This window comes from Cephus cinctus, unplaced genomic scaffold, assembly GCF_000341935.2.
Source record: "Cephus cinctus unplaced genomic scaffold, Ccin1 Ccin1_scaffold0396, whole genome shotgun sequence".
Classification (NCBI taxonomy): domain Eukaryota; kingdom Metazoa; phylum Arthropoda; class Insecta; order Hymenoptera; family Cephidae; genus Cephus; species Cephus cinctus.
Window position 1 is genome coordinate 435,884 of NW_014333080.1, and position 15,885 is coordinate 451,768.

At 34.7% G+C, this 15,885-nt stretch overlaps 2 protein-coding genes across 5 annotated transcripts; one reads left to right on the plus strand and one right to left on the minus strand.

Annotated features, from left to right (window-relative positions):
• Positions 1 to 366: 366 nt before the first annotated feature.
• LOC107267294 (protein O-GlcNAcase) lies at positions 367 to 10,917 on the plus strand. 2 transcript variants are annotated; one of them, XM_015738813.2, is made up of 13 exons: positions 367 to 691; positions 885 to 936; positions 1,176 to 1,509; positions 1,588 to 2,032; positions 2,115 to 2,701; positions 3,146 to 3,451; positions 3,556 to 3,730; positions 6,378 to 6,431; positions 7,758 to 7,843; positions 7,934 to 8,100; positions 8,177 to 8,372; positions 8,456 to 8,615; positions 8,692 to 10,917. In XM_015738813.2, exons 1-13 carry the CDS (start codon positions 622 to 624, stop codon positions 8,826 to 8,828), a joined length of 2,769 nt encoding a protein of 922 aa, XP_015594299.1. In that variant the 5' UTR covers positions 367 to 621; the 3' UTR covers positions 8,829 to 10,917. The 2 variants fall into 2 exon arrangements, with proteins under 2 accessions (XP_015594299.1, XP_015594300.1); XM_015738814.2 differs by lacking the exon at positions 6,378 to 6,431.
• A 146-nt stretch (positions 10,918 to 11,063) lies between these two features.
• On the minus strand, positions 11,064 to 15,768 carry LOC107267295. 3 transcript variants are annotated; one of them, XM_015738816.2, is made up of 11 exons: positions 15,340 to 15,768; positions 14,626 to 15,110; positions 14,083 to 14,565; positions 13,819 to 14,008; positions 13,576 to 13,734; positions 13,267 to 13,435; positions 12,450 to 12,554; positions 12,281 to 12,363; positions 12,064 to 12,169; positions 11,888 to 12,008; positions 11,064 to 11,804 (listed from the first exon to the last, which is right to left on the minus strand). In XM_015738816.2, exons 2-11 carry the CDS (start codon positions 14,821 to 14,823, stop codon positions 11,679 to 11,681), a joined length of 1,740 nt encoding a protein of 579 aa, XP_015594302.1. In that variant the 5' UTR covers positions 14,824 to 15,110; positions 15,340 to 15,768; the 3' UTR covers positions 11,064 to 11,678. The 3 variants fall into 3 exon arrangements, with proteins under 3 accessions (XP_015594302.1, XP_024940248.1, XP_024940249.1); XM_025084480.1 differs by having other exon boundaries at positions 15,177 to 15,768; XM_025084481.1 differs by lacking the exon at positions 11,888 to 12,008 and having other exon boundaries at positions 14,626 to 15,768.
• Between the last annotated feature and the right edge of the window lie 117 nt (positions 15,769 to 15,885).

The window sequence follows — 15,885 nt, forward strand, 5'->3', positions numbered from 1 at the left end:
AGTAATTCGAATGGGAATCGTCAAATTTAGATGTATGAGGGTAACTTATAATATTATCGTTATTATCTATTGTTGCTTAATTACATGTTACATTTTCAATAAACCAATGACTAAAAATGCAACGTTCAACTTCGGGATAACTGATAATGTTTTTTCATGATTCTTTCCTTTTCCCGATATACAGGGTCAGTGCTCGTCTAATTTTATTACATAAACCACCCTTACAACAATCGATATTGAGTTTTGTTTTTTTTGCATAAACTCCAAGTATACGTGTTTATTTTGAGTTTTCAAGATTATCCGCTAGATGTCGTTGTCTTAAAGAGAAATGTGAGTCCTTTTTTTAAAGTCACTAGTCCCCACAGATCGAGAGATCGTTTAGTATCGATCAGTTCTCTGGCAGATGCATACACTTTGAGGAACTCCGTAGTTTTTCCAAGAAATATCTTCTGCTTCCAAAAAATCGTAGTGATGAACGTATTTCTTGGGTCCTAAAAAGGCTTCGGAATTTCATTTTTTTTTTAAGTTTTAACGGAACATTGCCGTGAATTTCATAGGAGAAATTCTTTCGGCCATTTTTCACTCTCCAGTTCCAAACAACCGTGTCTCTTACGGTCTGCAATGGCGGAGACGAACGGGGCCGCCAATTTAAACACAAAAAATGGAAATTTTATCTGTGGTGTAGTGGAAGGTAAATGAATTATTTAAAATTCTTACTGTTTTATTGCTTGATATTTCTTTTACGGAAAACTTTGCCTTGGACCGCAATGTATTTTGTCAAGTACCCTCTGACGTCAAATACAATATGCTTATTTGTCACTGCAATTTTTATTTTTTATTTACTCCGAGAGTATAAGATTTTCACCACTGTTTAATTGTTATAGGATTTTATGGGCGTCCTTGGACAACGGAGCAGCGAAAGGATTTATTTCAAAAGTGAGTGTAATGCCAAATTAGATAACTTTCATATCCTGATTTTATTATAATTTTAGATAAATTTAATTAATTTTAACTTTAAATTACATTTTGAATATTAATTAAAGACCATAATAAATATTTTTAATGTATTATTATAGAGGGTTTGCATTGATCGGTAGTAGTTCCATACACTTTGTAAATTTGTTTACAGTACATTATATACTGTGAGTATGCTAATCAAGCCTTATACTCTGCAGGCTAAAGAAATGGGGCATGGACTCCTACTTATATGCACCAAAGGATGATTATAAGCATCGTGCATACTGGCGTGATTTATATACTGTTGAAGAAGCTGAACATCTAACAGGATTAATTGCAGCTGCTCGAGAATGTGGAATTACATTTTATTATGCCTTATCGCCAGGCTTAGATATTACATACTCTAGCACAAAAGAAATAACTGCATTGAAAAGGAAACTCGAACAAGTTAGCCAATTTGGCTGTACAGCATTTGCCTTATTGTTCGATGATATTGAACCAGAAATGAGCGAAGCAGACAAAGAAGTGTTCCAGTCATTTGCACACGCACAAGTATGTAAATAGTACTCAATCCATATAAATTGTAGCTCATAGTGACTATCTATATACTAATAAAATATTGTTGTCTAGGTCTCTGTGACAAATGATATTTTTCATCATCTTGGCCAGCCACGATTCCTCTTGTGTCCAACACAGTACTGTGGGACACGCGCGATGCCGAATGTCGCAACGTCAGAGTACCTTAATACGCTTGGTAGTAAATTAGCACAAGAAATAGATATAATGTGGACTGGTCCAAAGGTAATTTCAAGACTCCTGACAATCGAATCTATAGAAGAGATCACGGAAGTCCTAAGAAGGCCACCAGTTATCTGGGACAATCTTCACGCTAATGATTACGATCAAAAGCGAGTATTCCTTGGGCCATATGCTGGAAGGTCTCCAGATCTTATTCCCAAGCTCAGAGGAGTATTAACTAATCCTAACTGCGAATATGGCGCAAATTTCGTCGCAATTCATACCTTAGCACAATGGAGTAGATGTAATGTAGACGGCAAAAGAGACTTGAGTTTAAGTAAGTCCTGCCGCTTTAGTACTCTAAAAAGTAAACTTTTCCTATGAATAATTTTACGCTGCGATTTCTTTTTTCACGTTAGATGACACTGTATCAGCGGATATTAAATTGGAAACTGAGACTGAAGACGGTGTGATAGGAGAAGATGTTCCATCGACACTATCTCCAAACATGTATCATCCACGACGTGCATTAAAGAATTCTATAAATGATTGGCTCGCGGAGTTCAGTAGAAAGCGTGCTGCGTGGGGTGTCATAGCAAAACCACAACCATGCGTCGCACCGACCATACCAATTCCTATTATTCCATCAGTGAATACTTGTATGAGTCTCACTGCCACCACGAACACTACCGTATCTGCCACAACTGCTCCTGTAAATAATTCAAATCATCTTCAAGCATTAGCAGAGGTTTGCTCGAATGTAACGGGAAGTGAGAACTTCCCGCCGCCGCCGACAACAGGACCTGTTATGAACTCTCTAGTGTCTGATACAAAAGTTGTTAGCGAGCCCATCATGCCCGCAGTTACACCTTTGGGAGTTCCCAGTGCGCCTGTACCCGCTGCTCCTTCTACAGAACCGATGGACTGTAACACCACTCCTGGAAATTCGCCCATTCATCTGGTTAAAATACCAACAGAGGATGATTCGATGGTAGAAAATACTTCGGTAAGTTCCATGAATGGCTTTATTATAGTAAGGAACATATTATTTATTCAAATGTACGCCTATTATGAACTACTAAATGGAATTTTTAAAATCGCTCTGTCTGTATTCTAGAAAGAAATTAAAATATATTAGATCACTTATATCTGTCTAGTAAATAATAGATTAACCAGTTAACTGATAATGACGCATATATATGCAGAAACTTTTCGTGCCAAAACTGGTAATGATGAAATGTGCGCAAATTAAATTTACAAATTTGAACTCAGAATTGGGAAATTCATAGTGGCGAGTTTGGATTCGTATTCAGCTGCCAAAAAAAAAACCCTATGGATGAGCTTTCATGTGAAATACTGAATTATTCGCTCCTACGAGTTTTGGTACAAAATGTTGATTTCGGGTTCACCAGTATACTGATTAAACTAATATAACTTATCATTCTGCCAGACATGTAGTGGTGCTTCAGGAAGTATGCAAGTCGAAGTAGATGGAACTTCACCCACAGTGAACGGCACGCAAATGATAGTTGAAAATGATAATGAGAATCATGATAGCGCAGATTTACTCGACGTAAAGGATCCAGATAAGCAACTTACGCAGGAAGACCTATCGCTCCTATGTGATCTATTTTATCTACCATTTGAACATGGTGGTCAAGGTATACAGTTATTACAAGAATTCAATTGGTTGAAAAGCAACGCTCAAGTTGTAATAAAGAAATCTAAGGACGAAGAAGAAAATTCGAAAGCTGATGTAAGTTTATATAATAACCCATCGTTCAATTATAATTTTTCAATTTTACTACGCAAAAGACATCTTTAACTAATCAAACTTAATTTTTTTTAAATACATTACAGGCTGACGAATGGCATGCTCGTGCTGCTAAGATGAATGATATGTGTAACGCAGTAAACAGATTGTTCCAAAGACTTACATACTGCAACAATCGCGAACTAGTGTACGACCTTTATTCGTACGTTTGGGACATGAGAGGTGTCGTGTCCCTTTTAAATAGTTACGTGAAATGGCTGGGTGAGTTGGCACATCTTCATATTTTCTTTACATAAACTTATAGGATGCAGATTGACCTTGATAAGATACTATTCAGTGGTCCATTTCATGTTGCATCTGCTATAATCCGTTTGCTGAGTTTAAATAATTTAGATCTCGAAATATGAGTATACCAATTTTTTTTATTGTATTATTACAAACACTATTTTACGCATTTATGCAATGAATCAATGATATCGGCAATCTTGGAAATAGTAGCACAAATAATCTAAACAAAAAGTTCTGATTATAAGTTTCATGTCATAACTCAAATCTTCTAGCAATAACACAAAGTATTATTTTTCTAGTTTTTCTTCCTAAAGAAAATATTTAACAACATTTACAACTAAATCTTAATGATTAAATTTTATTTTAATGATAATTGTCCAACTAGTACTCAGCAACGGATAGTAGGTCATAAATTAGAATTGGTATTTATGATATTTATAAAGTAAATCATTTAGTAATGCTAGTATGCTGGTACCATCTACGTTTCTAAAAGATTAATCAAATGCCGTAAACATTCTTCTTTTCTGAAAATTTCGCAATTTTGCAAATTTTCGAATGTTTATCAGTAGTGTTTTTAGTTGAATATTCAACGTTCTTGATATCTATTAAAAAATTGCATATCGATTAACCACGCCACAGACGAGTGCTGATATCGCTCTTCCTCTCAAGTATTATAAATCATTACCTATACTTATATTTCAGAAGAAAACTATCTGCAGTATTGGTAAGTTTGATATTACCTTCTTTTTTTATTAACCCCGTTCGATCGTTTCACACGGAAGATTTTTTGCATAATGATCAGAATTCAAGAAGACAGTTCTCAATCGCTTCCATGAACACGTTACATGTCAAAATGTAAAAGTAACACTTGAAATTTAAAAATATCCATTTTAAACTCAACATTCACTTAACACTAACCATACCGGCAATTTTTTATAAATGTATTTTTGCCTCTAAAACAGTCACACGACCGGTCAATGGTACGGTTAGTGTTAAACAATGTGTTGATTTATAGTTTTTGTGATCGGATAAAAGAATTATTTTCTTGTATTACTCTATCTCCTCTTCTATTTAATATACCACTATAATTTATTAATATAAGTGTCATGCCCATGATAACTTTTCTCCACTAATATACTAACGCGAAGAATATTTTATGTTGATATAAACTGGTTCGTTGAATTTTTTGTATCTTCCTTGTGAAACGATATAACTCCCTACCGTCAATAGTATTAATGTTATTCAATATTTGCGCGTATTGCATCTCCGTGAATTATCGTAATTTCTAACGATGAACTTGATCGAATGGAATACGATAATTGGAGTAATCGAACGGGGTAAATATATATATACATATATAGAGTTGGTCTCACACACCGCACTCGCATATTGATTGAAATCAATCCTTTTCACTTTCCAATATTTGTTATTAACCTTGTTACAATTAAATTATATTTTTACAATTTGCGAGATGTTGAACGCGTGAGGTTAGCTTTTTATAAAGCAAACATGTCTTTTAAAGCAAATTAAATTCAAAAATACAGACTACCAAAAAAAAATCTTATAGTCTTTTGAAACTTTTAAATGCTGGATATCAGCGTGATTGGAGACATGTGATTTTTTACTTTGTCCCGTAGTGATAGCTCATTCGTAAATAAATGTTCAGCAAGTAGTCATTCAGCAAGACACGCATTTACATGAGTAAGAGCAAAGTGATTTCTTTATGAAAAACAACTACGGGATACAGTCTTCTAGAGTCAAGAGATGAAGAAGGGAATAATTTGCTCTGAAAAGGAAAACTAAAAATAAAAACATACGATTTGTCATTTCTGCGCGCATTGAGAAATGGCAAACGTGTAGCGCGATGCGCGAAAATTAAGGCGTTACGACAGCTAAGGATTCCGTGATTGCAATATATTAATAAATCCTTTTATCATAGTCTATGCAATATTTTTGAAAGTAGTTTTTACTCAAAATCACGGCTTCCTTTTTGCAAACATATCGCAATTTTTGTAAGGGAGACGTTGACGTTTTGACATCAATCCGAATTGTATTCGAGAAACAAAACTTAAGAAATCCATTAAGTTCACATTGATTGTATGTAGGAGTGTCACGAAACGTCAAGGTTTCTCCTTACAAGTTCCTCCTCTTTTTGTTTCTTTCTTTGATTCTTTCATCCGAACCAGTCACGACACTCTGTGGTACACACGGAAGCGATCAACAGCATCTTAGTGGAAGCGAACAAACTTCGCAATTAAAATCTACCAAGTGCCAGCTACTAATTTACTCATTGATTTTCTTTACAGCCGACGACTGGCTGGGATGTACTCGTCGAGTATATACATCGTTGAATACAGAATATATTTATATTTCTTTTATTGAATATAAAGATATTTCTAGATACTTTTACTTATAAAATTCTTCAAGAATCCTATAATTTCTTAGACTCGATATTCTTGCATTATTCCTTACAAATTATGTGTTCTTTTATAGTAACATTGAAATTCGTGAGACAATCGACGAATACAGCCTCGCTGAGTCGTCTTGGCGCCATTGTGGAAGAGTATGCCTTAGTCAACTTAACTAACTTGAGGTTCTGTGTTTTTTGTCTTGTTGATAGCGTTTGGCAGATTCCCGTCGACGATGACAACCTTTACCCAGGGCAGCTACACATGTATGCGACTTACCTGTCTCCTCTGAGTAACTCAGCATATAAAGCGCGCGATATGTCAAAGTCTCGCGCAGTTTCATCGGCTCGTATTTCGCATTGTAAATTTCGCGAATTTCAATAGCTACTTTGCCACACACGATACGCAGATGGAAATAATGCGCGAGGCTTTTACGAGAAAATATATTTGCTGCGCGTAACATGAGCGTGCGAAAAAACAATTTTAGAAGCGCGTAGTCCGTCAATTGTAAAACTTTGAAAGTACACTTCAGTTAGAGAATTATTCTTCTTGCGAAAATTACTGGCAGTATTATGAAATCAACTTTATTCGCGAATAGCGAAATTTCATTCAAAATTATAATCTTGCACTGCACACAGTATTGATTATCAACTATTATGCTTTTACATGCGTGTTGTTAGTTGTTAATTGTGCGCTGAGTATGTTCAATTTTCGTAAAAAAGAATAACGTTCAAAAGTCATTATTTTCAATTGGCAAAGTTTAGAGATGAAAACTTATCGTAAACTTTTGATTTGTCTTTTCTCATCGATATTATTACGGGTCTATTTTGATCGATCAAAGCTGCGTCCTTGGCTCTTTGAAGATTTGATAATATTCCAAAAAAAAAAATTGCAACTTCGATTGATTCTTAATTGTTCCTGTGCTCAATATGATGTATCCACTTGCCAACTTACCACCACTAATTTATTTTTCTTCCTTTCAGAATACCGTGTTCTTTTTCAGGAGCAACGAAAGTTTTATTTCAGGCGTATTTTGGCAATTTGTACCATCATTCAAATCTTTCACCTTCCTTTTCCAATCCTTTGACAATGCAAAAGTTTACGACGCGCGAATCTAGGGTTTAACACTTTCTTGTTGTTTGTTTAATAATTAAAATCTTCTAATAGAATCGTCATTAATCTGATCAATGGGATCAGAGATTAATTTTCTGTTAATGAGACATTTTTTTTTATATTGATATTCGGATAATCGAATTTTGAGAGAGTGTTAGACCTTTGGTATGTAGATTCCATTAAATGGAATTAACATTCTTCTTCTTTAATAAATAATTTACCAAACAAGCGTATAGAATGTTCATCAAACTTTGTTCACTAGACTGTAGTAACTGAATTTTAATGAAGATTATAATTGAGAAGTGAGTACAATGAAGAAGCATAGCTATCCATGTTATGGAATCATAAAATGCAATGGCGTAAAATTAAGAAAAATTGGAGTCCAATGCAGTGGAGGCTAGGCGAATGAAATTACAATTAAGGCATTCATGCGAAATTCATTTCATTTGACAAATATATAATTTTCTATATTCATGTAGGGTTTTCGAATGGCTGGAAAGAAACATTTATGAGTGGAGACCAAGAACCATGGGTGTTTCGTGGTGGACTAACAGCTGACTTGCAGGTACGCTTTATTGTAAATTTTCATGAAAATCCAAGAGAAGTTTGACGGTGTCTTGATAAAATAAATTTTGCATCTTCTTCATATATACAGAGACTGATTCCAGTGGATAGTGGCAATGATTTATTTGTCTACAAAGCACCAGAAGTACCCAGCAGTAAGATATATACTATTCGACCTTATTTACCTGGCGATGAAGATGCCGTTTACGCTGTTTGTAATCAAATTACCGGCTGCACGTCATCTGCTGTAGCAGATAGGTATGCCAAAAAAATACAACTAAAACATCCATTGGTTAAATGAATTTGAATGAGCAAATGTATTGCATCTATTTAGGCTTGTTGGTGGATTCTTAACGTTAAGTCCAGAACTTTGTATGGTCGTTGAAGACGAAGATGCTATTGTGGGTTATGCTCTAGCTGCCCTTAATATTAAAACTTTTAATCAAAAGCTTGCCGTCTCTTGGATTCCTGAATTGAAAGCCAAATATCCTTTGGATGACAATATAAATGATCTACCACCTAATGTTCAGGTAAAACACTTACTATTCTCAGTCTCTTACAAAATTATTATCATACTACGATATTTAATTGATTCAATGTAATATATTTACAGGAAGCAATACGATTCTTACATTCCTTTGTGCCTGATACGCCAGAACAGTTATGTAGGCAACATCCTTCGCAAATGCTATGTGCAGTATTACCCACCGTGCAGGATCAGTCTGTTCCAAAACGTTTGGTCACATGTGTTCTCGCCGCTTTGAGGGCTAATGGTAGGAATACAATTTAGAATTGCTATGTTTTTGCATGAGATCCTTAACACGCATAAAAATAATTATTTCCTTACAGGCTCTTTTGGTGTTCATATGACGATACCTTCCACCGACAAAGAATCTCATGAATTTTACGGTAAACTAGGATTTGTCGACTTGAACACCACTCAAGACGAAAGTCCTAGTAGCATCACAATGTGCAGAAGTTTCTAACAAAAAGCAAGCACACCAGTAATGCTTATTAATAAGTTATCCCTGTCCAGCCCGCAAACGAAACAAATTACGGTATAGAACATTTGTCTATGCCGAATTCCTCGGTTCTACATTTTCTTCGAGAAAGGTATGCTGACGTTAAAACGCCCCAATGCTCATTTTACACGTTCACTTCGGCATTTTTCGCGGAAGGTATATTCTGTGATATAGCACCTCCGCGATTGCATATGTCGCTCATGAACCTTCGGGTAGTCACATATGTGACGGGGTTCGTTGACTATGAATTTTGAACCTGTAAATCATTCATTGTCAAAATACGCGTGAGGATTTATCACAGGAAGAGATAGGGACACGTATTTTGTGAGAGTATTCGCTTGGCGACATAGACCCGTTTGTATTGTACATATTTGATAAGTAAGCATTCAGAGAATACGGCTTCATCATATCAAATCATAAGAAGACATGAGTATGGCAACATTGAAATATGAAATAATGAAGAAAACGTGCAATACGGAAAATAACGAAACATCTAATATATTGAATATTGATCATGACGTATCGAGTGATAATAGAAAGCACCAGATTCATAATAATGTAAAAAAAAGTTAACACTACAAATGTTACAAGCAACAGAAAGTTCATACAGTCGCGATGTGTATTTCTGATACACAGTCAACTCAAAGATCAGTTATATGGATTACAGTTTTTTTTCTCTTTTCATAAATGTCATTTACATGGCCGACTTAAAATGGTTAACCAATTGGGCACTTACTGAACAAATACTGATCACTGATAACTAATTACTTGGCGAAGTTAATTCCTGGGCATTTTTTTTAAAGACATCTGCTCAATGTTATACCCAATAATTCTGTTTTACTTTTTATGAAAACACCGAGTGACCCATTTTAAAAAAGTATTTATTGTTTGGGTAAAGATTTAATCGTTGCGACATTCGTAACGCATACGTTTTAACTTTATATAATTTCGTACGGCATCTCTTAATCGTATTTTTGTATCAAGGCTACAAACATTAAAAAATATAACGGTTTCAATAGATATACAAAACAGGTTTCTTTATTGCTAATGGGAGCCTAAATTATAATAATGGCGGAGCATTCACTAGCCCAAACTAATTGAATCTCTGCAGGAATGATAGGAGCTGCATAATTAGCAATCGTCGATAGCACGTTTTATATTGTGTGACAAGTAAGTAAGCACACATCACAGAACTATAAATTTAAATTCGATTAGCGAAAAAGAATCGTACACGAGTAAGTCTTAACGTCATGGGAATTTATCAATTACTCAATTACGGGAGAAACTTAATCAATAAGAATTAGCATTTCGATGTACAGTTACATTAGATAAAAAAAAATAAGAATATTGAATTAAATTCTCTTTAGACGTGTAAAGTTTTTAATTAGTCACCTACAATTAATCGTTAATACTAATAGTTCATTTTACTTTACTTCATCGTAGCTTTGTTACCAAATTTTCTTAAATCTATTCCTATGGTCATTTGGATTTACACAATCAATTTCAAATTAGGGATTAAATTGAGGTGCCCTGTCGACGAGAAACCTCACGGTTGTCGCGAATGACGTATATAAATAGTTGCTCTTTTTAGATGTATTTTATTAATAGGAATCGTGGCTCATAGAACTTTTTATACTAATGCATCTTCGCGATAACTCAATATTCGATTCCGATATCGAGATTACTGGAATTACAGATTATCAATACTTTACATTCTTTTTATTTTAATGGCACTTTCATCTCATACTGTCACTTCTTTAAAATTTATGTGATTATATTCAATTTCTGTAAACAAAAATTAATCTCATAACTGATTTTAGTGATATCGTTGCCATAGTCAGTTTGATTTTTGAATAAAGCGGAAATAATTTACTGTATAAAATGTAGACTCTTTTGTTAAATGCTTCTTTACATGCACGGCTCAGTTATGGGTATGATGATAATCTTTCCAGTCGTCTCGCTACCGTACTTATTATACACTGTATCTGCAATTAATCATACAACACGATACGCCATTAACTTTGATTTATTTAAATAAACATATAAAGACTGACCACAACCTTTATTATTTGAGATCATTCTTAAGGGATCATCACAGTGTGACCACCCAAAAAATAGCAGATTTTCGCGATTTTTTTTTTAGGTGGATAGAATAAGGTAATCGGTCTATTTTTTTTTTACAAATTGAAGCACCTATGAAATATACAAAATGATTTTAAAAAAATTTCTATATGTATTGTTTAACGTTGTTTTTATTTCTGGAAAATTGAATGGAAAAAAAATTGTGTCCGATGGTGGCCAGGATTGCGGGCGCAAATTTTACCTCAAACAAAAATTTCAAATGGTTTATAAATCTGTAGGAAAGCCGCTATGCTCCTATGAAACTTTTTTTGTTTTTAGTGAAATTTGAAAAAATGGCGTCGGTTTGAACAAAACGTATAAAATTTAGCCTTTTTTTTCGACAGTTTTTCGTAAAAAAAAAAGGAAGATTTCAAAATAAAGAAAAAAGCTTCCGTAGCAACATAAGAAATGACGTGAAGAATGTTCTGTTAAAATTTCAAATGGATAGATTGAAAATTCTTCCTTTGAGAGTGGCCATCGTTTTGAAAAACACCATTCCGAGAAAAACGCGTTTAAAGATCGGAGTGCGCCAGGTCTGACCGTCCAATCCCTTCTTCTAAGAAAGGCTGTAGCGACCGAAATAATTCTAATTTCGACATAAAAATTGGACAGAATATTTATAACCGTGTATACTGTCAGATAATGAAAAAAAAAAAGAAATCGATTTTTTGAAAATTTTACACTGATGATCCCTTAAATTATTATTGACGGTATAGGTTTATAAGGTTCTGCTTTCCTTGGGCAAGGCTCATCGAAAGGCGATGTCATTCTTTCATTGTATATTCTTAACCCACGGATTTCATCTTGTAATCTTGAAATCTGTAAATATGAATTTGACATTAGGGATGATTAATTTAATAAACATACGTGTATGCGATACTTTAAAATTGTTATAGAGAAACCTTAAGAATTTCAGTCGCCATTAGTTTCTGCTCTGTGCGAGGTGTTAAACTGTTGGAATTTGTTGAAATTTGAATATTGTTCAGTGATTGGAGCAGTTCGTGAAATGTTTTGTTTATATCCCTGTCAAGATAATACATTAATACATAGCGGATTTGTTAGTTAAAATGTGACTTACCGAGGCGGTGCTTGTCTTCGTTTTTCCTTTTTATTATCTTTGTTCTTACTGATTGATTTAAATGTTGGAGGTAGATCGTTCCAGTTGACAGCAAATGGGATATCAGCTGTGCGAAGTTAAGTGTTATTTTTATTTTTATATCTTAGTCACAATTAATTCTTATGAATTCGTCCTAAAGATGCAGAAAATTTAATGAACTACTTATTAAATTATTTACCTTCAGTTCTGCTGGCAGCTTTATTGATACTTTTTTCATAACTTCTTCTATCCCTTCTCCAGTCTTTTAACGATTCTATATCCCTAAATTGATATTCGTTATTAACACTTAATTTAACATTCGTGAGTAGAGTGAAACAATTATTCCATATTTTCATTTTGTAACTCACTTTGTTCTTTGTAATGACAATGCTTGTATTTGCAGCATTTCTCTCACTTTGGAAATACACGCAAGGCGCTGCTCCAGCATTGAGTTCGTTCCTTGACTTTCACACCTATTCAGATTGACTCATCAGTATAACAAACATAATCAATAAATTAGTTTGTCAACTTCTTTATTCGTGCAATAACTATTACACAACTGTAATAAAGTGAAACACGACTTTCCGTCACTGTACAATATTCGTTTCCACTAAAACTAAGAAAATTAGATCTGCACAATCTAGTTAACGTTTACGATGTTTCTGGAGATCGATATATGCCTCCAAAAAAGAAATCATCCACTGCGGATCATCCATCCGCATAGGGTAAAGTTCCATCATAACTCTGTCATTAGTAATTATATGAAAGACGCGTTCTCTTATTTCCACTTCTTTTGCAGCTGTCGCCGCATCAATTTTCGCACGTCTCAAATTTCGTGGATCAATTTTTTCTAAACGTATCTTACAAGGCTTTGCTTTCTCAAGATCGCAATCAACAAGAACCACATTATTCCTGACGTACTGAGATCTTGGAGACGGACCAAATAGTCGCAAAATCCCACTGTCTAACATTTCATTATTCTCATTAGAGGTACAAGCCCGACTAATGCTTTCAAGAAATCTTTCTTTTATAGTCTCACCCTCATCTTTCACTTCTCTTAATGAGCATGAACTTGTATTTTGAAGAGTAGCTATTGAACATGAGTTTGATTGACGCATTGGTATTTGCTCGTAATCCAGTGATTTATTTTGTTTTATCTGTTTCCGGTTTTTTTCAATTCCATACCTGTTACTGGGTGTATAACGCCAACTCTTTTCCCGCACAGATTTCTTTTTTGGATGCGGCGACTTGAATGTCGCATACTTTGACATGGTTGGTATATTCTTTGTCATTTTCTTTGTATTCTGTTTGGACTGGTAACATAAAATCGTTGATGGTTTCGCCTTGATTTCTTCTGCAATAAAATTTTTATTGCAGTTATATAAAATATCGTATCGCCGGAATATACTTCGGTGCATCGTCTACAGTCTTACAGGTGCTGTAGCTTTAACTGGTAAGTGTTAAATAATCTCATATATATGTATGTATACATACGATTTTTTGGCTCTTCAATAGCTTCATTGGGATGTAATATATTCCATTCGCTTCTAAGAAAATCTCGAATTGCTTGACATCCTAGATTGACTACATCCATTGGAGGATAGTATAGAGGATTGCGAGCAACCTTCAATTCTCTTAAGTTTGGTAGGAGACCTGAACGATAATTTCCTTAAGTAATTAAAATCACCAACATACTTTCAATGTAAAAAAATAATGATTATCTGCTTGTCTGCATACAAAGCTCTAAAGGAAGCCTCTCAATTTTATTTCCTTGCAATAAAATCGTTTCCAAACTGGCATGATACTTAATACTCTCTGGCAAGTAAGTCAACAAATTATTTCTCACATCCAGCCACATAAGATTTTTTAATGTTGTAAACAATTCATCAGGAAGTTTTGCCAATTTGTTATTTTCCAAATACAGCATCTGTGAATTAGGTAAATATTTTGTAACTAGCAATATTATCGAAATATTATTATTATCGAAAATAATTTATCTACCCGTAATCCGGGATAGGATTTAATAATATGAGATGGAAATTCTTCAATTCCCACATTTGGCCAATCCAAGTAAATTCCATTACAACTAGGTCCTTTCTTTGGTATAGGAGGCAACGGTACGACGGGCGTTTTCAATTTTCCATGTAACTTAGTTTTCACAGGTGTTGATGAAATATCAGAAGCACTATCAGGAATAACATCTTGAATGAGTGTTAAATTCGTATCCATATGTGTATCCTCTGATTCCTGAATTGTTTTATCATCGGCCATAATTTTACAATCAGGCGACAGTTTGTCTATTGGCGAGACTTCTGTCTTCCCAAAATTGTAATCGGTTCCAAGGGATGAGGCTACTAAGAATTTCTCATAATCATTTCCATTATCATTATCATTCAGGAAAGCCTTTTCGTCCAGTACACGCGAAGTGCGCACAGATACGTCATCCAATGATTTACCTCGATTCGACTTGCTATCGTTCTTACTCTGAAAATAAATTTTATAGTTTAATAGTAATCTAAAAATCATTATTATTCTATTACTTACGTTCGTTGTACTTTCATTTTCGGTATCTCCATCGAACTTTCGACCCGTCGCAATACTCTCTGCAATTGAGGCTTCTGTAAATGTTTTTACAGAGTCGTCGATACTTTCGTGACTTGACAAGAATTTTGAAATTTGTTCGTCAGAATTTTTATCGAAGCCATAGTAGCACGATAGCAAGTTTTGTGTAACATTGGACATTTTCAAGAAAGTAGAACCTCAGATAAGAAAGACCTGATACTCACAGAATGCTTATAAGTTGAGAGCACATAACTGTAGTGGCTTGTTTATCAATTGCCTTGGAGATTCAAACAATAGTAGTAGTATTGATTTAACATGTTACTAATGTCCAAGTACAGCAAGATGGACAAGACTTTACTTGTCTCCAATCAAGAAATACAGGATTCAGAAATTCGAATACAGAATTACTTTGCTTTGTAAAATGCGATTTTCGAAACTCTTCGAACAGGCGTAGTCGGACATCCCAGCTATAACCAACATCTTATATTGATTGTTCCACATTATTGGCAATATAAAGATATAGCAGAAATTACAGTAAAAATGTCTCGAAAGAAATTACGGCAAACGCGGGTAATAACGGACATTTAGAGATAAAGCGAAATGAGTCTTAATTTGGGATCACTAGTATTTCTTGATTATTCCATGAGTTCGACTGGCTAATTTTACTTGACTAAGCTCCTCGAAATACAGAATTACCATGCTAAATTCTTGCTGAAATTTATTTTGGAATGATGTTTCAACGGTATCAGTAGGTCCGATCGTTCAAACACTTTTACGTGCTCCAGCTACGGACCTAGTGCTGTCAGCTAATTTTGGAACACACCCATCGTCCAGCAAATTTCGCTCAGAGACGAGTAGAGAGGTGCACAATGCTGCGGTTTTAGGCGATACCAAAATCATGGCGCTAAATCGTAGCGGCAAGAATGGAAGTAGGATATTATGATCATCGCCTCCGTCGACAATGCGAATCCCATTGTAGCCGGGCAGAGGTTCTTCGCTACCTCACCGCTGGTTCCCGAAGCAATACTTAGAACGAGACCGGGAACTACAGACCTTCTCAAGAACTATTGAAAAAGCCTATTGTTGAAACAATTTTATGATATTTTTAAGAAAGTGCGTTGCCAACTTGACACCCGTGTAGCACCCCAATAATTAAAAAACGTTTCATCAATAGGCTTTTTCAATAGTTTTTCAGAAGTATGATAAATCAAAGTCTATGTAGGCTAAATCAAAATCTCGCAG

Bases quoted from the DNA above. Each gene is read 5' to 3' on its own strand.
- LOC107267294 (XM_015738813.2), top strand. From the start codon at position 622: ATGGCGGAGACGAACGGGGCCGCCAATTTAAACACAAAAAATGGAAAT. The intron at 1,510-1,587 runs GTATGTAAATAG...ATTGTTGTCTAG, and splicing joins AGTCATTTGCACACGCACAA to GTCTCTGTGACAAATGATAT. The intron at 8,101-8,176 runs GTATGCCAAAAA...GCATCTATTTAG, and splicing joins TCATCTGCTGTAGCAGATAG to GCTTGTTGGTGGATTCTTAA.
- LOC107267295 (XM_015738816.2), bottom strand. From the start codon at position 14,823: ATGTCCAATGTTACACAAAACTTGCTATCGTGCTACTATGGCTTCGAT. The intron at 13,436-13,575 runs GTATGTATACAT...ATTTTATTGCAG, and splicing joins TATTGAAGAGCCAAAAAATC to AAGAAATCAAGGCGAAACCA. The intron at 11,805-11,887 runs GTTTCTCTATAA...TCATATTTACAG, and splicing joins TGGCGACTGAAATTCTTAAG to ATTTCAAGATTACAAGATGA.